The sequence below is a fragment of the Vanellus vanellus genome (assembly GCF_965231255.1).
Source record: "Vanellus vanellus genome assembly, chromosome: 2".
NCBI classification, from domain to species: Eukaryota; Metazoa; Chordata; class Aves; order Charadriiformes; family Charadriidae; genus Vanellus; species Vanellus vanellus.
In genome coordinates this window covers 98,445,782-98,470,849 of record NC_138906.1, presented here as the reverse complement: position 1 = coordinate 98,470,849, position 25,068 = coordinate 98,445,782, and the positions used below count along the sequence as shown (strand labels likewise).

The window sequence follows — 25,068 nt, the reverse complement described above, 5'->3', positions numbered from 1 at the left end:
GAGATTTGGAAGATCGTGTGAAAAACTACGTTTGCTATATTTTTTTGAATAGATAAGATACCAAGCAAACCAGTCTGATTTCTGTTCTGTCCAGCAATTTCGTATATAAAAATCTAGACCTAAAATACCATACAGCTTTGCAAGCTATTTATTACATATGAGCATATTTAGGGCTGCAGTCTTGTTGTGGGGTTTGGGTTTGTTTCTTTTTGTGGTTGGGGTTTTTTAATAGAATTGGTTCATAGTGTTCTTTGACAGAAGTTAGTTAATCTGCTCTCCATGATGCCGTGGCATGGAGATACTTGTTTGGTTTGGGGAAAATTATACCATGCTTAAGCTCCTGGATCTCCACTGCCGGTGTAATTCCCCAGTTACAGCAGTTCTGTGAAACCTGGCTTGAGGAACGTCTAGGCAGAAAGTGGGGTGCCTGAATGGCAGCTGAGCGTGTGGGAGTTCAGGCCAAAGTACAGGACCTTATGGCTGGAGCACAGCATCCTCCTCCTTTTTCCCCCATCCTAGTGTATACTGTGACTTTGCCTTTTGACAGCTGAGGTGGAAACAGGAGTGGCTGCTTTGGTGGTGACAGCAGGGGGCCAGAGCAGCCCCACGTGGCTGTAAGCTATCCTTGCAGGCTACAGCTCCGGAGAACGGCATTGCTCCTAAAGGCTGTGCTCAAGGGGAGGTTGTCGGCTTAAAATTAAATTGCTGGACCCACCTCAAAGGCTTGAGTTTGTGTCCGTTTGTATTACGAGATTTCACATGCCTAATGTATTTTGGAAAGAAGCCTCTCAGAAAAAACTTTTATCAGAATTAAGTTCTTATTGCTGAGAGACTTTGAACCAACAGCAGCAGTTACATTTTTTTAAAAAATAAATTTATTTCAATTAATTGTATCTTAAAGTGTGTAAGCTTTGCGGAGTTTCACTTCTAAAGTTTTCTTCTTTTCAGAAACAAGACACTGGACAGATTTTGTTGGATATGACCTATAATCAGTTGGGTGTGACAGAGAAGGAATATTTTGGTTTACAGCAAAATGAAACTTCAGTAGATTCACCTGTAAGTATAGTAAATAATAAATGTGTGTGCATGTATAGGTGCGTATACATGTATACACGCATATGCATACACATGTATGTATACGCACCTATACATGCACACACATACACATAAATAAACAGTATTTATTTGTAAATATTTTTAATCCATCTAATAGTTTTTCATTTCACAGCGATGGCTTGAACCAAACAAACCTATTAGAAAACAGTTAAAAGGTAAGACTTGTTTTTAATATCTTGATTGTAACTGTGTAGTCCTGCTTTTCTGTGTTCTTATGACTAGATTAATATAGTTCTTATAAATTAGTGCATCCTGATGGTAGATTTTATTTAAGAGCAAGTCTTATCTCTGCCAGTCATTTCATCCAAGATTTCTACATCTCTTACTGCTACCTCAGTGCTAATAAGACCTGGTAGGTCACTAACTTTGATGCTTTAACAGTGTCTAAACCTGGCTTCTGAACAGTGTTGGACATCATGGCCATGAAAGCAGTAGTTGTATCGTAGTGCCAGTAAATTCCTCCCGATAGGGAATATAAAGAAGAGGAGTTTTAATTGAGGGAAGTAGAGCCAGTTTCATGATAGGTTCTGGCAATTTCTTGTCTCAAACATAATATTATTTTTTTTCTTATTCTACTTGTTTGTATTAAAAACCAACCAACCAAAACCGAACACCATGCACTTCCAAATGCATGTGTTGTTTTAGTATGTCTTGTTTATAAACAACAGATTTGGGTAACACAGAATGCTTACCAAGAAGGACAAGCTGGCCAGCATTACCCTGTCAGATAGCAGCTTAGGAGGACTGAGTGACACTGTCCGAATTTGTGCTGTGCAGGTTGAGCTATGTTTTTCAGCTCTCTTATTTCTACCATATGCTGTAGATTGTGTATGAATTGAAATAAAAACACACTAAGTTAAGATGGTGAGCTTCTGTTAATTTCTTGTATTTATATGTACGATAGAATTGAGCAGTATTCAAATTGAGACACTTCAAATACATTTGCTGCTTTTTCCTCTTTTAATACCTATGAGGCAAAGATAACTAAATAATGCCTCTTATGTAAAGTAGCATATACTAAGTACTTTAAATGAAAGCATTGTGATATTTGAGAGTATTTTCTTCTCATAGTTGGTGTTGCGGGATCAGGAGAGACTTCTTGTGGTTTCTGTTATTTTCATGAGAAAAACATGAGATTTCTATGTGGTGGTTCATGTAATTTTTCTAGAAATATAGAAGTAAAAATCTTAGGCTCTTTCTTTTTTAAACAAAAAAGAATTTATTTTCTCTTCTAAAATATTGCAGGAGGTTTTCCCTGCACACTTCGTTTTCGTGTAAGGTTTTTTATACCTGATCCTAACACACTTCAGCAAGAACAAACCAGGTAACTTCTGTTTGATGTTTGCTTCCGTGAACTAAGAATGTGTAAAGCCCTCCTTTCCCATCTCCACAGCTTGGCAAACTGTGCTTTATTAGGTAGATAACTTTGTATAACTCTTTGTATTAAATGTGCTTGGAGTTGACAGCTTGTTGTGGTGCTCATAATGAATGGTTTCTGCTATACACAGCCTACAACTCCAAAATAGAGCCAGAGTATAAGCTAGTATAAAGATCGCAGATGTTATTTGCACCCTGGATTCCTTTTTTTTTTTTTTTGAGCCCTTTGTTGCTTGAAGTACCTGCCTATTGCATTTTTTTTTTCTCCTTTTCTTTTCTGGTCCCTTAATTAATCCGATGCAATGATTAAAAAATAGGGAAGTTCAATGATTAAGCTGTCTGCATACCCTAAGTCTATGTTAGAAGTTTTGTATCAACACTGAGTCAGTTTTGAACATGTGTAATAGATTTAATGCTGAGGGTGTGGGAGGGTGGGGCTTATTTTGTTTCAGGAGGAACGGATCACAGTTCTTGTTTTCTAGTTTGCCCATTACTTATAACATGCAAAGATCTATAATGCTTCACTTTATAGTAGACCTTTAATTTTTTAACCTATCTCTGAGTTTTTGCAGTGGTGGGGTACATGAATTATAAGGAGTTTTCAATCAACTTGTCACAAGGCTTTAATTGAATACTTGTTTTGTGCAGTGCACGTGATTTGGAATTTAGAATTCCCAGGCATCCATTAATCTGGCACTTTTGTAATATTTTTGTAACATTTCTATAAAAACATAAATATCTTTCTATAAAAGCATAAATATTATAATATATAAATAGTATATAATATAAATATAAATAATATATATAAATAGTACAGCAGGTTAAATGATTTTTCTTGTTAAAAAACTTAGCTATTGACCTGTTTTGGTATTTGCTAATTGCGCAGTTGTAAGCTGTTCTGCAGTTTTAAACTGCAATTATTCAAAGACCTGCTCTTTATGGTTCTTCACATCCCAACTTTCCAGTATCACTATAACGTAACGTTGTTGAACAACCTAGTAAGACCAAGACTAAACTGCTCTTGAAGAATTAAGAGCTTTTTGTCAGCATATGCTACTTGAGAAATGTCTCATCCTCCATCGAGTAGTTCCAAGATAAACTATCACAGTTTGGGGTTGAGTTTGGGTTCTTTTTTGGTGGTGTTAGTTTTGTTTTGTTTTGTTGTTGGGTTTGTTGTGTTTTTTTTTTTTTTTTTTAAGTTACATTTAAGATGAATATTCCTGGAAGGAAGAGAGCCTAGTTCCGTCATGGTTTGGGTTTTTTATTGTTTTTTGTGGTATTAATACTGTTGTCCTGGAGTTGTAGTGTAGACAGCCAAAGATCTCTAAACCTCTTGTGAGAGTGAGTGGGTGTATGATTCTATCTTTGTAAATGCCACAGAGCTTTGTTCATCTGTTTGTATACTTTGTCAGGAAATCTAATAAAATAAAAATAATACGTAACCATTTAAACCATATCTTTTTATTGTGAAAATAAATGTATGTTTATTTTCCAAAAAAATCTTTTCTAGGCACTTATTTTTCCTGCAATTGAAGACTGATATTGTGGAAGGAAGGTAATAAGAAGAATCTTCAATTTCTCTCTAATTCTTTTAAAAATAAAATTTTGGAAAAAAAAAAAGCCTTTTTCTGAGGGTATCATTGCTATAAAAACGTGCCTTGTGAAATACTGCTTTAAAAGAAAATCAAATTGCTAGGAAACATTACAAATTTTCACATGGCTCACTTATTAAAAACAGTTTAGAAGTCTGTTGCGAATCAGCTGTAGGAGATGCTGTGTGTCTGCAGGTACAATGTCAACCTGGGAGATCTTTTTGCAAGGCATGGTGTGCCAGGCATGGTATTCCAAAAGTGGGAACCCCCTGCGTAGTGTGGTAATTGGGAGGGAGTAGCAAAGGGCAGTTCATACTATTGTTTCTCATGATTTCAGGGTTATATTCCCTATATGGTGGGCATATACCCAGTGGTTCCTTTGCCTGCGATTCTTGTGTTTGTACATTTTTTAAAAAAGAGGAAAAAGGTGGTCCAAGTAATTGCTGCCAAATGTAAATTGCCTTTAGGTGTTGGCTTTTTTCTTTTATGGAGTCAGTTTTGGTCATGAGATCAGAGCTGTCTTTGTGCTTGGCATTTGGCTAATTTTAGTGTTTGTGTCTAGTTTTAAATAGACCAGACTGCAGCTATTAAAATAATGTCCAAAGCCCCATAAAAATCCCTTCTCCTTTTGCTTTCCAGAATAAGCATTCAGCAAGAATACGAGCACATCCTTTTAGGACTAGTTACTTCCATTCACTTGCGAAGCTGTTACACAGCAACAGACTTTTAATGTCCAGTCCTACTGTGCTTTGACAATCAAACTTTGTAAGAAAAAAATCAGATACTCTTTGGAGATGAGTCTTTATGGACTGAACTAATTGCAGAGACATTGTTAACAATACATTCATACAGTCTATGTCTAAATAAAAATATTTTCCCTTCTTTCCAGGTTGTCATGCCCCATTAATTCTGCTGTTGTCCTGGCATCATATGCAGTACAATGTAAGTAATAACCAATTGTTATTTTGGTAATAAATGTATTTTACCGACTACCTTCTCTGCTGTTCAACACTGGAAAACAAGGAAAGATTTCTTTCTATGTCTATTTGTGCGGAATATTCAAAATGCTACAGATCGTGTAAAGAAGGTGCAGGTTGTTGAAGCCACCTTCAGAAACTCCAAATAGAAAAAGCATAATTGTTAGATCTATTAAAAAAAAAAAGTTTATACAAGAATAACATTGTTCTTGTAACATAACATATGCACACATAACAAGTGTGCTTGTACTACTGACAAAAAAGGCAGGTTTTCATTGTTATTGGAAACAAAATAATGAAACTTATTGTGTGTTAAATAGCTACAGGAAAACATTCCAGGAAAACGGGAGATCATCTAGAGAATAGTTAAGGGGAAGGTAAATTCATGATTAAGAAACTCCAATGTTCTTACGTAATGTTTTTCAGGGAATTTGATTTATTAGATATGCAAAACTGGTGCTTTCCAATACATTTAAGGTGATGCTACATAGAAGAACTTACATCCTTCTTATCTGCCTGCACCTGGCAAAAAAATTTGAAGGGTCATGTTAGAAAATATCTTCTGTGAGCTGTCCCACCACGTCTCAGTAATTGCAGTGAGATCGTGGCCTTGCGATCGTGCACAGATCTCCAGCTCCTCCTGCTTACTCCCCATGCTGCGTGCATTGGTGTATAAGCATTTTTGAGCGGGAGTCATGTGTGTGGTTTGGACCCTTGATATGTGGTGGGCCTTTTGGCTCTCAGGAGTACTGGCAGACTTTGCTACAAGTGCCAAGCGACTACGCCCTGGCACCTCACCAGCTAGCCCAGTACCATTGGGCTATGTATCCGATTGTGCTAAAGCATAAAAATGTAAAGATACACTGAAGAATGCAAGTATTTTATCACAAAGTCAAGCTTAATGCGATTTTTAAAATTAATTATGCCACAGGTGATGTACCCCAAATCTCAAAGTAATTCCAGTTTCCCCTTCAGTGTTATGACTGTTCCCTTTTTAGTGCTGCAGATACCTACTAATGCAGTTATTTGTAATAAAGGAGAAGGATAGAAGGTCAGTGAAGATTGTGGAAGGGTGCTAGTGTGTTTTAATCTTTTGCTTTTGTGGTGCATTCTGGAATTTCCTATGCACCTATTTGCCTGGTTTTACTAACTCATGATAGTGCTATTATTACTAGTTGAGGGGGGGGTGCTTATTTAAAAAAAAAAACAACACCTTTCTTTTTGCTTGCTGATAGCCTTTCTGTTGCTGTTTGTATGATAACTATATTCTCTGCATTGCCAAAGACTGAAACATTTAATAGACAGATGTATTCCCTTAAAAAAAAAAAGTTTTTGTTTTGCTACCAGGTTGTTGCCATTTACTTAAAGATGATGGCATAGGAAAGATATTCTCAAATCTGAGTGTGTAGGTCTCCCTATCTAGTCATGTTTGCTAGGATTCTTGTCAACTTAGGTTGCTTTAAATAGTTTTCTTTTGGTGTTTTAATTTCTGATCATACTTATTAAGGAGAGTTGAAGTTCTGGGTTATGAGGTATCTGCTTGTTAAAAAGCCATTGTCTGAAGTTGCCATGGATCCGTTCTAACTGAGCTTGTTCTTATTACTTTGTGGTTTTTCAGGCTGCTTTCTCCTTCTCTGACTTCCCTTGTTTGCAGAGGGGAAATCATCGTTGTCTGACAACCTTAGAGTTATTTATTTAAAAGGTGGAGCAGTTGTCACTGAGGCAGATGTCTTTCATTGTGCATGAAGTCCGGTGTTTGATATTTCTGCTCTTGCCTTTGAACTGTAGTTTTCACATGCGGCAGTAATATGGTTGACCTACACAGGCTTTGTCTGAGTTTTGCAAAGGGACAGTTGGTGGTGATGTCTGTTGTGCTGCTGGAGTGCTGCTTCTCCATGTTGCCCTTTGCACAGGTGTTTGGGTTCAGCGCTGCAGTTCTGAAATAAAGCACTGACGTGTTACTCTGCACCATTGTGGCACACCCTGTGTTGTGTGGTAGTGCTAAGTTACAGGGGAATGCAAGTGGGTGTGAATACTGTGTCTAAATAGCATGTGACTAAACTTGATTATGAACACAGGTCAGACGCTTGAAGAATAAGTTGTTAGTTTATTATCAGCAAATGTGCTTTGTGACAGAAATGATCAGTGGATTTTGAAATCCTATTTTAAGGAGAACTTATTAAGGTGCATTTCAAGTAATTTTGAAATCGTTACGTCTGAAGGATACTGTCATACTGATACAATCTAATGATAAATTGTGCATCTTGTTTTTTTACTAGTGTAAAATGGGAATGTTGTACAGCCTATAAAAATTAAATACGGGACCTATGCAGTGTGTGTATCAGTTTTTTATTTAAAATGTCACAAAGCTGATGTAGCACCGCTTGTTTTCTGTCACTTCGTGTAGTAAGTTCCAATTTCCAGAACAGTATTTAAATGACTAATTATTGGTATGTAAGAAGTCCCATGGGTTTGGTGGGAATATGCTTCTATGTGCGTAAATCCTTTGCTGGGTTGGGACTTGAATCTAAAGTACAGCAACAAAGCCAACAGAAGATGTTACGAATGCTTCTAACCTTTCTTTTTCCTGAGCATAAGTTGCTCAGTGATTCATTATGACTGGGGTCTTCCTTTTATCTCCTGCGATATCGTTCCCCTCTCAGCTCTGCTTTGAGAACCAGGTTTCTCTAGCATGCTGCTAAATATCTTTCAGGATTTTGTTCAGGAAGGGGTTGACTGTTTGCTTGGGATTCAGATGGGCTTTAACCTTCTCTAAGAAAAGGAAGGCTGGCAAAGGTGAGGATTTGAGGAAGGCTGAGCTTAGTGTGTAAGTCCCTCAGGAACTAGGCATGTAAGTTTGTCAGACTTTCGGGAACGCCAGAAGGCTGAGGTCCCAGAGGAGGAGGTGGGCTGTAGGATTTAGAGGAACATTAACAGCAACTCCACAGTGAGAGTCACACTACGTAATTTCCCCCATCAACTTTCTTCTTGCTTGACTCTTCTAACTTGCCTTCATTTTGCCCCTCTCTCTTTTTATAAAAATTACAATGAAATGTCAGACTTCTGAATTTACGGACACCTGCCTCCTTTCATAGTATTTGGGGATTTTTCCTCTGTGTGTGCTTCCCGTCTATGCTTTTCTTGAAGTGAAATAGTGCTCAGAAGGACATTATGTAAGCTGAGAGATTTGCTCAGAGGTCAGTCAAGTTCCTGCTGCTCTCCGGGACACCTCTTGCCCTTATACCTCAGAACCAAAATCAGACTGGATGAGCAAAGGGAACTTTGACTTGAATTTCCAGTGTTTGAAATTACTTACCAGAAGTGTTGAGTAGTCTAAGGATTGCGCATGGCCCTTCTGTTCTTCTGAAACCTGCAGCAATGCTGTTCAGTCACAGGTACCTTTTGTCATGTCTTACAGTACCTGTCATCAGCAGTACCAGAGTGTTATCTGTCTGATGAAACTCCCAGTACAAGAATCTGCTTGGAGAGATTAATTGAAATAGATGCCTATTTCCTTCCACATGGTTCACTGTGGTCTAGATTGCTGCTCTTGATCTTGCTAGCATCTCTTTGTACAACAGCTCTTCTAAGACTGTCCTGATAGTTTATATACAGCAGCTTTCCAGCTGTTTTGGACTCTTGTCCCTTAATTATATTTTACAGTTGTGCTAGGCAACACAGATGCCACTGCAGGAGATCGTTACTTCATGTATTGTTTGTCTGGTGTTCTTCTGCTATGCCACAAATAATTTTCTGAATCTGTAACACTTCAAAATGAAGTACAATGCTGTAATCTCTGGAGTGGAGAACACCAGATTGGGATACTGGCTAGTGCTGGAGCTGAAGGAGCTGACTTTATACAGTGCCTCATAGACTTGATACTGTTCTTCTGTATTTTTAAAGTGGGTGAACCTATTTAATATTTTTGTGTAACGTAACTAAAAAGGGGAAAAGAATGGTTACCAAGGTCAAGGTCCATCTAGTACAGTATTATGATAATGAGTAGCAGTGAATGCTGAGAGGCAACATATATGACAGAAGATCAGAGTAGTTTTAAGATGCATTAGTTCTGCAAAACCTTTTAATGTTTTAGGAGTACTGATAACTATTCCCTTAAGTCTTTTATCCACATATTTCTTCTAAATGAATAATCTTTGTACTTTGGATTATACTTTGCTTTTCTCAGTACTTTTTCTGATTGTGACTATGGTTTCTGAGGTATGTGTTGTATTTCAGATGCAGAAATAGCAACTCAGTATAATTTATTTTCTAATTTGTTTCTTCCTTTTCCTTGTGATTTGTTGTTGTTGTTTAACTGTGGCTGAGTGTTGAGCCACTGATTTTTATTTTTTGAATTTTTTTTTAATAAATGATAATAAAAGGTATTACAGTGACTGATTTATTTTTCTTTCTGGAGTTGTAATAGAGAACTTAGAGACCACCATTGTGCCTGTGTCTTTGCAATTTATTTCTACAAATGTTCCTTTGTTTTTATTAATGCCTGATTTCTCATTCTGTCTTACCGCAAAGTGACCAGTTGTCATAAGTGGACATAAGCAGCTACTTACAGTCATCTCTAGATTGAACCTTTCCTAAAGGGCTTTTGAGTGTGAAGCATTATTTCCTTTTACAAAACAGGCTAGTTTTATCCATGATAGCTAGTTCTGCTTGTCCAGCAGGGACATAACGCTTGCTTACTCAGTGGTTGAGTGGGTTAAGGTTCATACTCTTGTCCTTATTTGGATACAGGTTCCACACCTTTCCTTCTCTCAACATCTACGTATGAGGGTTTTGGTCTTTTTTTGGAGTCTCTCCGATAACCGTTTTCAACACGGTGTCTTTAATCGTTACATCTACATGGATTTTGCTTATGTCAATGCTCCTTTTTAGTCTCACTTTTAATAAGTGTCTGCATTTTTATGTTGGTTCTTTGAAAATGAATTCTGCTGTAGTGGATTATTTCCTGATTCTAGAAGCATTTTCATACCTGAATACTTTGTAAGTACTGTTGAGAAACAGTAACTGCTTTAGCTTAAGCAGTGCAATGAGTGATCGATCTTCTGTTCTCTACTTCTGCCAAGAAACGATCACTTAAAATGTCTAAGCTGATTGAACTGTACAGATTAGGAAGTGTCTTTTCTTTTTGTACCTCAGTGTTCATATGAAGATAAATTTATCATTAGCCTTTAACATTATATTTCACTCTCGTCTCAGCACGTCAGTCATTATCGCTGTCCTAATTTGGCGGCCATTCATGTGACCCTAACTATATTTTCATACTGGATTGCAATTTTATACCTGAGGATTTTTACTCCTTGATAGAAGTTAAATTAGTTATGTAACTTGTATGCTGGACTTGTCCCATTGTTTGGTTATTTTTTGTTCCACTGGGAGTCTGATCTGCTTATGTAATTATCCTCTTTTAAAACCAGGCAACTCAGTTCACTTTCATGCTTTAATCATGTCACAAAATATTCAATGCTGCAAAAAGCTATGAATTTAATGTCAAACTACTTGGTTTTTTTTCTGGTACACTTCTCGGGTCTTTAGAAAGTTTTAAAAAGTTATTAAATGTGTTTTCAAGGACTAGCTTTTGTAGGCATTCCTTTGGACCAAATTGTCCTTATTATCTAAAACTGATTTTTCTATCATGCTTAGCCAATGAGCCATTCATACATTTGCCTTCTGACATCTGTAGTTACTTGGAATGCCTGTATGCAGAAATAGGTTCTAGTGCTATTACTTTGTATGCAAACTTTTTTTTATTACCATTTACAAGCAAGCTCTGTAGAATTGGAGACCAACTTGTCTTCTGTACCTTGAAGGATATCACATAGATGGCAAGTAGAAATCGGTCACCCTTTAAGTTATATGAAGCTAAGGCTTTTCTTTTCTACTATTACGTTTTCGGGGGGCTGCCTGTGGAAATTGAGCTAGACTGAAGCGGTGGTATTTTGGTACTGTTAGCATTCAAGAACAACAACAAAATTAATTTCCAAAGCCAGTACCAAGCAAATTATCTCTGTCATGTAGCAGAAAGCTTGGATGTCAAAAATAACTTCGTGTGAGAAAGAACCACAGGCAAATATAGCTTGGAAGGGGCTTCTTCGAAGTCAGATCAGGTTGCTCAGGGCCTTTTGAGTTCAGTTTTGCATTTCCAATCCTGAAATTTCTGTCGTCTGTCATCCATTTGGTTTGCACCCTCCCTTTGTGGAAGTGGAAGGAAGAAATGAGATCAGTGCTGTCTTACCTTAATGTAAAAGACAACCAACCAATGGTTTCTTGGAAGAAACCAATGAATAAATGAAACCTCATTTTAATTATTGTAAGAGTTGGCATCAATGGCTTTTTTTCTTTTATTCCCTCGATATGTGTCTATGTGTCAGATCTTCCCTCTATAAAGCTCTCTTTTTTTTTTTTTTTTTCCTTGTCTTTTTTTTTTTTTTTTTTTTTTTTTCCTTAATGCAGCAATATATCTGGTAGTCAAGCTTCTCTTTCTAGGGAAGATACATGTGTGTACCCATAGAATTCCTGTTGAAATCTCAGTGCTACATGAATGCACTTGTTCCTGGTCTTCCCTTCCTCTGTATCTGAATTTTATAAAAAAAAGTGTACTTTTTTTTTTTTTTTTTTCATTTTAATTAGTCCTTTTCTTTGATGCCTTCCTGCACAGAAGTCTTTCTGCTGCCAGGAGAAAGAGACAAAAATATGTACCAGCCACATTTTAATAACGGAACAAATTCTTTTTCCAAAGTCTGAAGAAAAGATGGCTTGTTTAGGCTTCAACAAGGCATAGTCAGTTCAAATCCTGTGTAAACATATATGATCTCAAAATTATTTTTTTTTCTCAAATATTTATAAATTCTTACTGTATTGAGAACTTGTACCACTTGTGCTTTGTTGGGTCAACATTCTTGGCTATTGCACTATTCTTTTATTAAGAGTTATGAATGTCGTCTTTTTATTGAATATGGCCTTCTAAATGAATGGTCCGTCATGTTCCCTTCTTTAAAGCCTTTCATATTAGATATAGAACTCTAAAATACAAGAATCTAATATTCAAATAACTGATTTCATTTTTTAACTCCTCCTTGGTTCCATCTTCTTTCATTTTACTTTATATTCATTACCAGTTATAATGAATTAAAGAGCAACAGTTGGCTAGAATGGAGAAAGGTCAAAATATGTGCTTTTTTCTTTTTTTTTACTGTAACTTTATTCTCATTGATTCAGTGTCTGCTGGTTCATGTGATCAGAGAACAGAAACGATGTCAGGAAAATTCAGACTAGAAATAGGTCTTTATATTTCCTGCCCCTCTGCTCTCTTATGGAGAAATCCAGTAAAAAGGTAGAAACTTCACAGGTTTTTCTTCTCACTGAGGTCTTGATATGCCCTAACTCTTTTTTCCCTACTTGGATAATTAAATCCTGCACAAGATCATTAGTCTTCCAAGATGTCTACCAATCAGCATTTATAGTTTCTTTTCAACTGTGACAGTTGGCTGGGGAGTTGAACAAGCAAGGAGTACTCTAAACTGCTCCCCTTGTTGACATGATCTCAGGTAGCTAGGAGGAAGATGGGGAAAAAAAAAAAACCAAGTAAACTCCAAATTTGGAAGATGAGCAGGACGACTCTACCTCATATTGCATGAAGGAACAGCAGTTGCCCTCTTTAGAGAAGTAAAAGTACAGTAAAAAATATTTTTGCATAATACAAATAAAATTGGACAATTATGTTTTCTTTTTCCCGTTTTCTTTTTCCTGGCTATATGGTCTCTTTCCGTTGGCAAGAATGTAATTCAAGCTAGCTGCAACAGACTCCAAAAACGCAGACTGTGTTTCATAGAAAAGATGGGTTGTGTTAATTGTTCATAAAGGAAAGTCTTCAATCAACTACTGTCATCTGTGAAATGGTGTGCTTTGTTTTTACACTGTTATTAACATACCTACTTTGTTCAAAACATTTGTATTTTTTGTTTTCATTGTTATTGCCTTAGTCTTCGCAGAGACTTGAACTTTTGTTAATATATAGATATTCCTAAAATTATTTCAGTTTCTTGTTATACTTCTGGATCTTCTGTCTAGTTTGATTTTTTTTTTTGTTTTGTTTTGTTTTCTTCTTCAGAGATATATTATTTGACAGAAGTGTTCAAATACGTGTTTTAGTTCTAAGGGTAAATATTTAGTCTTTTGCCAGCAATTTTGCTAAGTAATTTAAAATTCAGGCTACCTTTGAAAAGAAAGGTCTCAGCATTGCAGGGAAATCTGCATTCAAAATAAATGAATTGCTGGTTATCATTCTACTTTCTTTTGTATTTAAATATTAGGTGTGCAACTGTATTAGTTTCTGACTGCACTTGCCTGGAAATTGTTTTGTATCGCAGTGGGTTTATTTTCTGAGCCACAGAAGTCATGCTTTTTGAATATGTAAGTGGCAAATATTAGTCATCCCCTGCATTACAGATACTCCATAGTTATTGTAGCTCCAAGTTATTTCTGAAGTCCACAATTTCCCCCTGTCCCCCAACCTGAATCATTTAAATCACTCTTTCATATTTTGCATTTTCTGGAAAATAATGGTGATAGTATTGTTCCTAAAAGCATGCTCTCTAACTTTTTGGGTTCATTCTCTTCAACTATTTAATGAAAACACAGATTTCATGAAATATGGGATTTCAATTACTTGCTTAATTGGGTTATTAGACTAAATATTTAGTCTAATAATTGGGTTATTAGACTAAATATTACTTGCTTAATTGAAACTGGGTAAATTTATGGCAAGTAGGCAAGGACTTTATTTGAAGCAATCTCCCTTCAGCCCCAAACTTTGCATCTTTATAACAAGTAAAATACTTGTGTATGTTTCCCAGGATATCAACTTACACTGACCTAGTTTTTAAAGAAAACTTCCATAGACTGAGGCTATAAACTTACGGTCATTTATACTTTTATTTCTTTTCCACTGACTATACCACCAACTGTGGATAAGAATTAGCTTTTATCTATATTTACTAATTGCTATCATTTTTGAAGGGATAAAACCTTTTTTTAAGTTTATTTGGCTGCAAACACATATTTACTTTTGGTAGCAGCTTGGTAAGGTCATGTATAAATCAGCAGTTCCTTCTTGTGCTTTAAGTAATTCATGTTCAGCTGAGGCAAGACTAACAATTGAATTGTTAGGACAGAGCCACAGTTGATAGTCTGAACAATTTTCACCTGACAGTGTAAAGAGTAGATGCCTTCTAAGTGACAGATCTTGTTGAAGATTTCTAATATGTTACAGTCAAGTAAATGTAAATCAAATTGATGTCATTTGCCATCCCTTACTGAAGCAATTTGGTTTCCTGTAATGTTACAGTACTTCACGTCTGTGCCAACGTGGCGTGTAATGCCTGTCTGGTGGTGTTACAGCTTGTGATGCAAAAGTGGGGATTTATAAGTAACTACACAAAGTACTGAGTCATTCAGTGCCTGAGATTATAGTTATGGTAAGCATATTTTGGAAAAAAAAAAAAAAACAAAAACCAAACTCTTTTCATTGATGTCATACAATTCCCCATGTTCAACACTTCGAGTCTCTTGGGGAAAAAATTCATAATTCTTGCATTTCCCCATATGTTTATGTGTTTTAATGAGGAGAAGGAATTCCTCCTTAATAATAATCAATTAACTGTGAAAACTTTGTCTGTGTTTCTTGTTTCCTAACAGCACAACTTGGAGACTATAACGCTTCAGTACATCATTCAGGATATCTGTCAAATTACAACTTTATACCAGAGCAGAACAAAGATTTTCTTACCAAAGTAGAATCGCTACATGAGCAACACAGGTAACGTTAACTTTTAGTTCTCTCTTTCTTCTTTGGTTTTTAAAGAAAAATAGGTGCCAAAAGGACATCTAGAACAAGAGGAAATGGCTTCAAGTTGCGCCAAGGGAAGTTTAGCTTGGATATTAGGAAGAATTTCTTTACTGAAAGGGTCATCAGGCATTGGAATGCGTTATCCAGGGCAGTGGTGGAATCCCCATCCTTGGAGGTATTTAAGAGTTGTGTAGATATATCACTCAGGGACGTGGTTTAGTGGTGGGCTTGTCAGTGTTGGGTTAATGATTGGACTAGATGATCTTACAGGTCTCTTCCAATCTAGGAGATTCTGTGATTCTGTGAAGACTCAAGATCTTAATAGTTTCAGTACAACAAGCAGTTTTATTCGTACAGCTTGTATTAAATGAAATATTTGGTTTTATCATGTAGGTGCTAGACCAGTCATATTCATAGCATGATGACAATTGGTTAAAACTTTTTCAATAAATTTCTAGCTATAACAACCAGTAGATCACTTAGCATTATACGTTATTAATGGCAACCATCTAAAACATTGTACTAGATGTCTGAGGGTTTTTTTTTTTTTCATCAAGAACGTTTGACCATTTTTCAAATCCTACAGATTTTTTTGTCTATGGGGACATCTTCCCCATAACACTTCCAATTAACATTGTGCTTTCTCTGCACTCTCCTGAGTGGAATATAAAGGCTACAACAGATTATTCCAGTCAGTCTACTGCTGATTACTCTTTCTGACCCTGCTGATTTGTCGCTTGTAAGACTGCAGCTTTAGAATTAGTGGTGTTGATCAGATACTCGCAAGCCGAATACAAATATGCCAACCTAAGAAATTGCCTGTGAGAATTTGAGCAAATGAAAATCGAGTATCTATGGACTTGTTCTCTCTGTATCTTTACTGCAGCAGAGCTAGTTCCCCACTCTCCTAGTTTCTTTAATTTATACTATGAAATATGTCCATTTTCATCTCCCCCTTGTATTCCTTGACTTTTTTTGTCATCTTGCAGTACTGTCACCTCTCCCTCTTGTTTCTTCACTGCTAGTGGATGTAGTGAGTAGTTCTGAACTTCATGTGTGCTGCCTAGCGGTCCAGAACATGTACATTGCTTTGTTGTTTTTAGGGCAAAAGAGAGGTAACCACTGAACTTGAACTGCTACTGTTCCCTCTGTGTAGGTACTAATCTGGACTGCTTTCCTAGAAGTTCGTGTTCAGGGACACAACAGCTGAGGCCTCTACTCCTTCCAAATTAATTTGCAGTCTCCAGCAGGCTCAGAATATTTTAGAGGGGCACTTGTAGACAGGCATGAATAAATCTGCTTGTCTTTAGGAAGCAATCGTCTTGGAGACCACTGAGGGAAGATTCTGAAGAGTCTTGAAGTTGAACTCGTGTATTTAGTGCTATCATAGCCAGAGGTATAAAACCGGTTGTGTCCTGCAGAGAAAAGACTAGAAGTTACCATTGGTCCAGACAAAGGTGGGGTGGGGTCTGTTGGAAAGACTCCTCTCTTTTCTGGGTCCTTTTGGTGGAATTAATGCTTTCATTGAGTCTTTTTGGTAGAGTGAAGCCTTGATTTAGTATTTAGAAATTTAACTCCTTTGAATTCAGGTAGGTGGTAGTAATGAAGTTCTGAATAAAAATACTTGAGTAGACTGGACTGGGAAAAATGTTTCTTTATTGTTTTAACACCTTTTTTGAAACACTGCTCTTCGGGCCTATTTTATTTTGGAGTGCAGGGAGAGGCAGACCAACCATTGTATAGCTTGGCAGTATTTCTTGCATCATCCTTTGCCGTTCATAGTGAATACGTATGTCTGAGACATGGTTTTGACTAGATCAGTGCCAGTAACATACTTGACAAGAATGGTTCTTGTGTTCACCACGCCTTCTAAGAGGGAAAGACAGAAAAAGAGAATTTATCTTCTTACAGTTTGAGAACGGTGTTGTTTTGGAATGAAATTTCTGCTGATCTGGAGTAAAATTTGCTGTAGACCATATGAGATATCTGTAAATTATTATCCCTTTCAAATTGGTGTTCTTAGATTACAGGATTGCAAAGCCAACCCTATAAAAATCTTTTTTCATTCTGTAGTGTCTATCCTTTGGGAAACTTTCACAAAGGAAAATTAAAGGGCTGGAATTGCTGAAACACAATATGGACTTCAGAAGCGATGTTATGTCTTGTATGCTGTAGCTCAATGCAAGTTTTTTAGTTAGTTTTTGTGCTGTTTTGCAAAATCTGAGACAGTAGTTGTATGAACACATTTGTATCAGACACTGTTCAGTGGACAGTAAGTAGCTGTTGAGAAAGCAACTGTTGTCATATTAAAATGGTATAGCTTCAGAAATTTTCCTTTTGGGTTCATCCCTAAATCCATAGTGGGATTTTTCTGTGTGTAGTTTGTTCTAATGAGCTTTTCTTACCATTTTTTACTTGGTACATAAGCAGCCTGAGCTGTTAGGATCTGGATATTATCCAAATTGGTAATGTTTTCGTAGTGCTTGCTATATTTAGCCATCTGTTTGAGAAGGATGCATTTGGAACTTCATATGATGCTTATATTCCAGATGATGTTTGTTAGCCCTTGGGTATCAACAGCTATAAAAATTGGAAGGAGACTCCAAAGACCAATTTCCTCTTGCCCGTGTATCTCAACAAGTAACTACCACTTGTTTAGGGAACTCAAGGTTTCATTTCTTCTCTAATTGAGTAGGGAAGTATAACGACAACAAGAGAAAAAAACCTACGTCTCTGCTGAGATACTTGTTCTTGTTGGCTCTTGAAGATACAAGGCTTGATTGGTCTGGTGTAGCTAGTGTATGCAAATTGAGAATTAAAATTTGCAAGCATATCTTGTTGGTATGCAACAGACTTTCCCCATCTTTCTGAACAAGGTCTTGATCAAAATATAAAAACTGAAAATAATGTAGTCTTGCAAACATATTCAGCATCCTGTTGTATAGTGAAATGGTAATTTTGTGGTTTATTTCCTCTCCGCTTCTGACACAGTGAAAAAGATAAGGTCTACTAATGTTTTCTAAAATCAAGGTGACAGTAGTTACTGTAGATGTAGATCTGAGTAAGCAGTTTATCTCAGGATTGTGAACAAACAGCTCTTTTTTTGTCTTTGCTCTTTATTCCCAATATTGTGACATCCTCAAGTCACACTGCTGGCAGTGGCTTTCCAGTTCAAGGTAACTTGCAGTTTCATGGAGCATGATTGTAATATTTTCTAGAGTGGCTGTTTTGGGACATAATATTTTGATGGCCTGAAATTTGAAAAAGATATATATTAATTGGAAGTATTAGATGTCCACCTTTTGAGGTAAAGCCCCTTTTAAAAATGAGAATTACTGCCTTCCGTGGAATGCCTTTCTAGTTGGAGTTCTTACTGTAACACAATGTTATGTCAGCTTTTTACAGGTTGTATTTAAATTCTATTTGATTAACGTAATTTTATGCATGTCATTTTGGAAGCTCACCTAGCAGAGTTATTTTTACCTGCACTTAGTTGCAGATATAATAGGATGGTATTAGATGTCTTTTCTACTTGGATGTGTGTAGATACTACATGCGTCCCTCAGCCTCTGTTCTTACAGTGACTCAAACGCGCTGTGGTGCCTGAATCACTGATCTGTGCTGAGATCAGGATCACTGTGGGCACAGCACAATGTCAATAGGCTATGGCAGATCCCAGGTTAGATCTGCCTCTGGACTGGTCTTGGCCCTGCAATTTAGGAAGGGGCTACTTTTGTTATCACGGCTAAAGGAATCTTGTTTAGGCCACATTGCATTCCTCTCAGGTGAGTAATTAGTAGGCTGCATGGAACCAACTAGGCAGGGACTACTGTTGGATTCTTTTGTTTTTAAAATTCCTAGTAGATTCCATAGTAGCTCTTCCATGAAGATACATAAACTTTCTATTCAAGGTGTGGGGATTTTTGAGTTTTTGTCTCTGAAAAAAAAAAAAAAAAGTCTCAGAACTGTAGAAGCTTTCTAGAAGACCAGAAGATAGGATCCTTGTAAGTCTTGCAGCACACTTCACGTCTAGCAGCAGAGAAAAAAGTATTTTAGGACTTACAGATTGTAAACAAACTCAGATGGCTTTTCCTTAGTGAGTTTCATAACTTTAATTTACTTAATCTTCTTTCTCCCCCTTATATTTTATTACATTTCTGCTTCTAATCTTTCTTCTAAATTACTTCTTTCTGAGAGACTATGCAGTATCGAATATGTACAGATATAGCTTCTTTTTAAACAGGAAGCTTTTATAGGGGAATTGTTTCCTCATCCCTTTAAACAAAACAGATACAAATGATTTTTCTAGAAAGAGCTGGTCCAGAACGGCTAAGGTAATAACATTGTGTATAATTTTCTTGATTTCTGAGAGGTGCTTATGAGGGCCTTCACCAGTGAAGAACACATGACACTAGTTGATGAGGTTTATTTGTCAGACACTGGGCTGTGGGATTCTTCTGTTTTTCTGCATTTGGAATAAATATATTATCGTGTATTTTATTTTTTATGACGGTCCATATATGTTTTTGTTTTTTTTCCCTCTTCTAGTGGCCTCAAGCAATCTGAAGCAGAGTCCTGCTACATAAATATAGCACGAACACTTGAATTCTATGGAGTGGAATTGCACAGTGGTAGAGTATGTTTACATTGTGATTTTTCACTTGGAAAAAAAAAACTTATATGCCTTGTTTACATGAACTTAATAGCAGTAAAACCAGTAGCATTTAAGCATTTACTTTATCATGTGTTATTTTTAATTAGAGTTGGGTAATTTTTCAATAATTTCTGTGTAACATAGATGCTGAGATTTCAACCAAATAAGCTAGATCTCCTCGAAAGAACAACAATGTATTTTTAAGATAAATTGTTTCAGTACTACAATATATTTTACTTAATTTTACTAAAGTGTATGAATGTCTTAGCATGAAAGAAAATGCTGTTTAGTGCTATGATGTAGTTTGCAAGTGTTTTAAGAGTTTACTTTCCCTGAATTTCTAACACTGTCTTAAGAATACAGAGATTTCTTTTTTTAATTTATTTTATTCATGTATTCCCCATCTCCAGGCTAAATCTAATCAGTATTTAACAGTGTGGAAGATAACCACTAAAAATGTATTTGATAACTTTCAGATACAGGGTGTGCATTGATAAGAAACATGTCCTAGTATTTCAGTGGCTACTGTGATTTAATTGTTCGATTACACTAGCTGTCTGAGATGAATCCCCAAAATATTTTTTTTAATTGTGTCCCAGTGTGCACGCACGTTCCCATTTGTGCTTTTATGTTATAGCAAATTATTTTGTCATAAAGCTTGTAGTATAAAAATTTAATGACGTGTAGTGCAGATGATTGATTTCATAAATGAAGATGGCTACTGTTTTTCCTAACATTTTTCTGACATTTTTTAATAATCCTACACTGAGAATTTTAATGAAAAAGTCATCAATTTCTGTAATGATAGAAAGGATAGAAAAGGTCTTTTTTTTCCTTCAGTGTGACGTTTTCTTTTGTTTTTTCTTTATGCTACCGCAAGTGAGTGTTGCATTAGATTTCTAAGAATTCCTAAAGTACTCCTGTATAAAACCACTGTTATTACATTCATATTCATGAAATACAGTGCTCAAAAAGTAGAGACCTTTTTTAAGGATGGGGAAAAGTACAAAAGAAAGGAAATAACTGAAGCAATCAGAATATGAACTGTCTATGCTCGTACCATCTGATATGAGTATCAGGAGAGACAACTGTTATGTCACAACTGTTAAACATGGTCAGATATCTTGGTTCACATGTATTTGTTGTGAGTAAGTAATGTACCATATGTAAACAAACTTCTTCTATTCTTGTCTTTTCTGACAATGTAAAAGCCTTCTCAATTTCTGATAAGGGGATGACTTTTAAATGGTAAATGGGCATCTGATTTGGTCTATGTTCATGGTCTGTCCATTGCGTCATCTGTCACCTTTCTGCTTTTTTGAAGAACACTTGAGATTTCCCTATATGCACTTAATTTGATCAGCCTATGCCTTTAAACTTCTGTTATAGCCTGGTATTTTGATAAGCCAATTTAAGTTCCAAGACTTTCACCATGAGGCGATTATCTTAATATTCATGGGATGCTGTCTCTGAAAGATCTTCTATTTCTAGCATCCTTCCTGAGTTGTGGACCACCGGACTACATTCAGGATGTCAGTAGGGGTCATACCAGTGCCAAGTAGTGAGGATAGTTTAGAGTGGGTTCAGACATTTTCAACTAAATGAAATTTCATTGCAGTGTACTGGGCCGCTCTGTCTGAGTAGAAATACCTGTTGGAGGTATCTGCTTAAACAGTGGGGTTTGGGGTGGGTTTTTTTTCCCAGTGCAGTGTTTCATGTTTAATGACCTGGGGCTCACAGGTTGTCAGAATATTAGTCATGAGGCCCTGATCTGCCTGACACCCAACTGTATGATCTGAGTCAAACAAAGTACAGATTTGAATCAAAGCCTTCTCTATTCTAGGCTGCTAAGATGCAGACGGTCTTGCTACTGTCTCAATCCTAGTTAATATTTTTATCACAATTCAATGTTTTTGAAGGATGAAAATATTTGAAGTGGTTTGTTTTTTCTAGCACTTGAACTGAACATCTAGACAATTAAAAGCTGCTAGGAAGGAAATAGCAAGCAAAATAGAAAATGTCATGCCCCCTTTTATATCTGTGGTTTGATATAATTTGGATGTTGAGTTTTGTTCCTCCTTTCCCTTCCTTTTATCCAAGTGGGTAATGGAATAAGAAAAGTACGGAGAAGGATAATAATTTTGAATGTTTTAAAGAAAAACTTTCTGTAGCAAGTGAACAGCATGGAGAACATGAATAACAAACTTTTTTTTTTTGTTTTGCTTTGGTAGTAAAAGGTTTAAGGAGCTTTAGTCTCCCTAGAAAGAGACAGGTTTAACCAAAAGGGACTCTCTTCATATGGCTGCATTTGAACAGTGGTGATTCCTGCTGTTTTAATGGATGACCAAGGTGAAATAGGTATCAAGAGCAGTTAGGCAGTTCAGTGGAAGAATAATTCACTGGAGTCCATTAAACATACAAAAAGCTTCTGATCCTGGAAATCCTCTAGCTGTAAATCACTGGAAGCCGAGATGGGGGGGTTGTTAGTAGAGGTGTGATTGGTTGTCTCTGGAGTTTTGTATTTCCAAAACATCAGTTACAAGTCATTGTTTGGACTGAATGCCATGAGGCAAACCTTTCAACCAACACGTGTTCATTGATTATGCTCCTGAAGGCCTATTAGAAAAGCGACAGCACTGGATTATATCAGGGTAGACATTCTCAGCATTGTCTTCTGGTAGGTAGTCTTCTGTTTGCTGAGTGCTTTGCCTGTGCTGCGGTAGTCCTGCGGAAGAATACTCCTCAACATTTGGTCTCATCTGGTAGCCCATGTTGGCTATAAATTATGCTTTTCTGAAGTTTGAAGCAGTCTGTTTCTGAGGCTTGTAATGAAGGTTAGATACTTCCCCCCAGTATGCTGCTGCTTCACAGAGGCTACCGCATTATACCCCAGCTTTGGCAGGAATGTTTGCCGTGCCTCCTGATATCCTCCCTCTACTTAGTACTGCTCGTAAATCACCCATCCAGATTTGTCAAATGCCAGTGCTTTGAACAGATCTAGTGGGGGCTAGTTAAACTGTGGCCTTTTTGAAAGGCTTTATCGCTGTGGATCCTTCTGATTCAGCTCTTTGCTGCTAAAATAGCCTTAGTCCTTTTAGATTGTGTATGCAGAAGAACCAGCTAACACTTGGCTTTAATACTAATGGCCAAAGGAAGGTGATGCTCTTGTACTGGTGGTTGAGAGTGGGATACTCTTGGATACAGTTTTGGGAAGAAAAGATGAATATGTAGTTTCCTTAATTTTAATGGTTTATGGTAGAAAGCTAAATATTTTGCAGAAGCTGAGTGTGAGCTTTCTTTTTAGCAACTTGCTAAACATGAAACTTCCCCTAGTGAGTTAATCTGAGCTCAGTTTTCGTGTGCAAACATTTCTGCTTTTCTCTAAGGATAAATCTGAACTGCTAAAACGGTAATGTTCAAAAATGAAATAGTAGTAAGAAACTCAGGAGAGTGAATTCAATACCTTAAAACTGCATTGAGATTTCTTGAATTCCTAATCTCCTTTTGACTCTGGACCACTATCTCATCTGCTTAATAATTAGTCTGATGTTAACTCATCTTTCATTTTTACTCAGAGTGACAAAGATAAGAAATTTGTAGAATCAATATTATTTCCGTATCTACAAAAATCCAGATGGTAATTGTAAATGAAATCAAATGTGAATCAGTATTTAACTGATGCTAGATGCCTGGCATGATCATTTTTATCTTTATAATTGTTTTAATTATTATCTCTGTAAAGAAACAGCTTAAAAAAAAAATATATGAATGTTATTTCTTAGTTGTGCAATTTAAGGGCATAGGTATTTTGAAAGGGAAATAACTGCACATCTATATCATCTTTTGTTTGTGAGACCTCTTTTCTTTATGCTAATCCAAGTCTTGGTTTTGGATTTCTTAGATTTAACACAAGAGAATTCACTATAATGAATACCATGGGAGGTTAGTGTTTTGGACTGGGCCAGAGGGGAGTGGGGAATGAACTTTGTTCTTACAAAGCTCCCAGAGAAAATAGAGTAGTTTAGCCTAATTAATCCCTATCAAGTGTTTAGCTAATCTTTTATTTCTGCTAAATCATGGAGGTTTTCAGCTTTTTCTCCTAAAGCTGTTTTTTCTTCACAGTATTGATATTTTTTTTTTTTTTTTTTTTTAAAAAAGCAGGAACCTGGAGTAAGCTCCAAGTGCTAATAATATAGGTCTCTGCCCTGCTTCAGGTTGGCTGTGTCATGGCAGGGGCAGCTAAATTACATGCAATTCATCTCCTGAAATACCTCAGGTTTTTTCCCCAAGTGTTAAAATAAAAGGGTGTCAGTTCTGGATTCCTGTAATATGCTGGCATGAACTGGCAGTTCGGGGACTTCTTCTGATGGTGATTTAACCAGCTCCTCTAGCAGCAGTTCTTGGCGAAGTGGGGCAGAAGGTTGCTCAGAATTATCAATATTTTCAGCTGTTTCTGGTCTACATTGATGTTAAGTGTATTTCGACTGCTACCTACCTAATGATTTTCTTTTATTGTACTCTCAGGGATAGGACAAGTATTCCTCTCATCTTGTCAGTATTCAGTGTTAATGCACTATGTATGAAATAGGTTATGCTCATTCTCTGTGAGCTGTTGTGGTATTCCACTAGAGCTTTATAAATCATGCTGCAAGTTAGGTTCAGCTTCATTCATTCACATGCCTGTATCGTGCTTCTTTTCAACTATTTTTAAAGGATTTATTGTAGACTTCCCACAGTATTGTTAGAGCATGTTATCTGTTCTATTCTTCTGTACTTTACCAACATAAAGAAAATGGAATTGGACATACAAGAAAACTATATATTAACAGGCACAGAGTACCATCTAGAGGAGCAGCTAAGCTACTGAAGGCTGAAGGCTTTAACAGAGTCCATTACCCTTGGCCATCCTTTACAAAATATTCTGAAAATACTTTTGAGTCAAACCTGATGTTTTAACCAATGGGTTCTACACTTACATGTAGATTTATGCATATGTTCAGCTCTGTTTAGAAATTTGTGTGATAAATATTAGTACGTGTTGATCATAGAGAAATAGGAAGCTAAGATGTGCAACTTCTGTAACATCAGTTTGGGTTTAGAGTCAAATTGACTATTCAGTGTCCTCTTCCCCCCCCCCTTTTTTTTTTTCTATTAACTCAAGCGTTTGTTTATACATAAGCGTGCGTTTCCCCTTGAGTATCTCAATACATGTAAATTTATGGATGCATTTTTCCAATTGAGCATGTTACGCTAATGCACAGTTTTTATTTTAGCTACCAATGAATTCAGTTTAGTGTATCAAATATTCATGTGCACATGTATATTCCTCAGCATACTTTGATATGCAGAATTGTGGTCACCTCCTGCCCAGTCTTTGTTGGTAAGATGTTTTTGGAAAAAATAAGGAATTATTTCCTTTGTCTTTTTAAACAGCTTAGAATCAGGACAACAGCGTTCAGTTCTCCAAATTCTGTGACATTTACCTGATTG

The 25,068-nt window shown here is 36.6% G+C and overlaps 1 protein-coding gene across 3 annotated transcripts in view; it reads left to right on the top strand.

Annotated features, from left to right (window-relative positions):
• PTPN3 (protein tyrosine phosphatase non-receptor type 3) overlaps positions 1–25,068 on the top strand; it is a gene marked incomplete at both ends in the record, with an annotated part of 98,765 nt that overhangs the window by 11,088 nt on the left and 62,609 nt on the right. Inside the window, 7 exons of one of the 3 annotated variants that reach the window (XM_082480036.1) lie at positions 949–1,056; positions 1,229–1,271; positions 2,362–2,440; positions 4,004–4,048; positions 4,975–5,027; positions 14,774–14,894; positions 19,473–19,560. In XM_082480036.1, the coding sequence (XP_082336162.1) occupies positions 949–1,056; positions 1,229–1,271; positions 2,362–2,440; positions 4,004–4,048; positions 4,975–5,027; positions 14,774–14,894; positions 19,473–19,560 (537 nt within the window). Of the gene's footprint in view, positions 1–948; positions 1,057–1,213; positions 1,272–2,361; positions 2,441–4,003; positions 4,049–4,974; positions 5,028–14,773; positions 14,895–19,472; positions 19,561–25,068 lie in introns of all 3 variants that reach the window. The other 2 variants (XM_082480035.1, XM_082480037.1) reach the window with 2 other exon arrangements.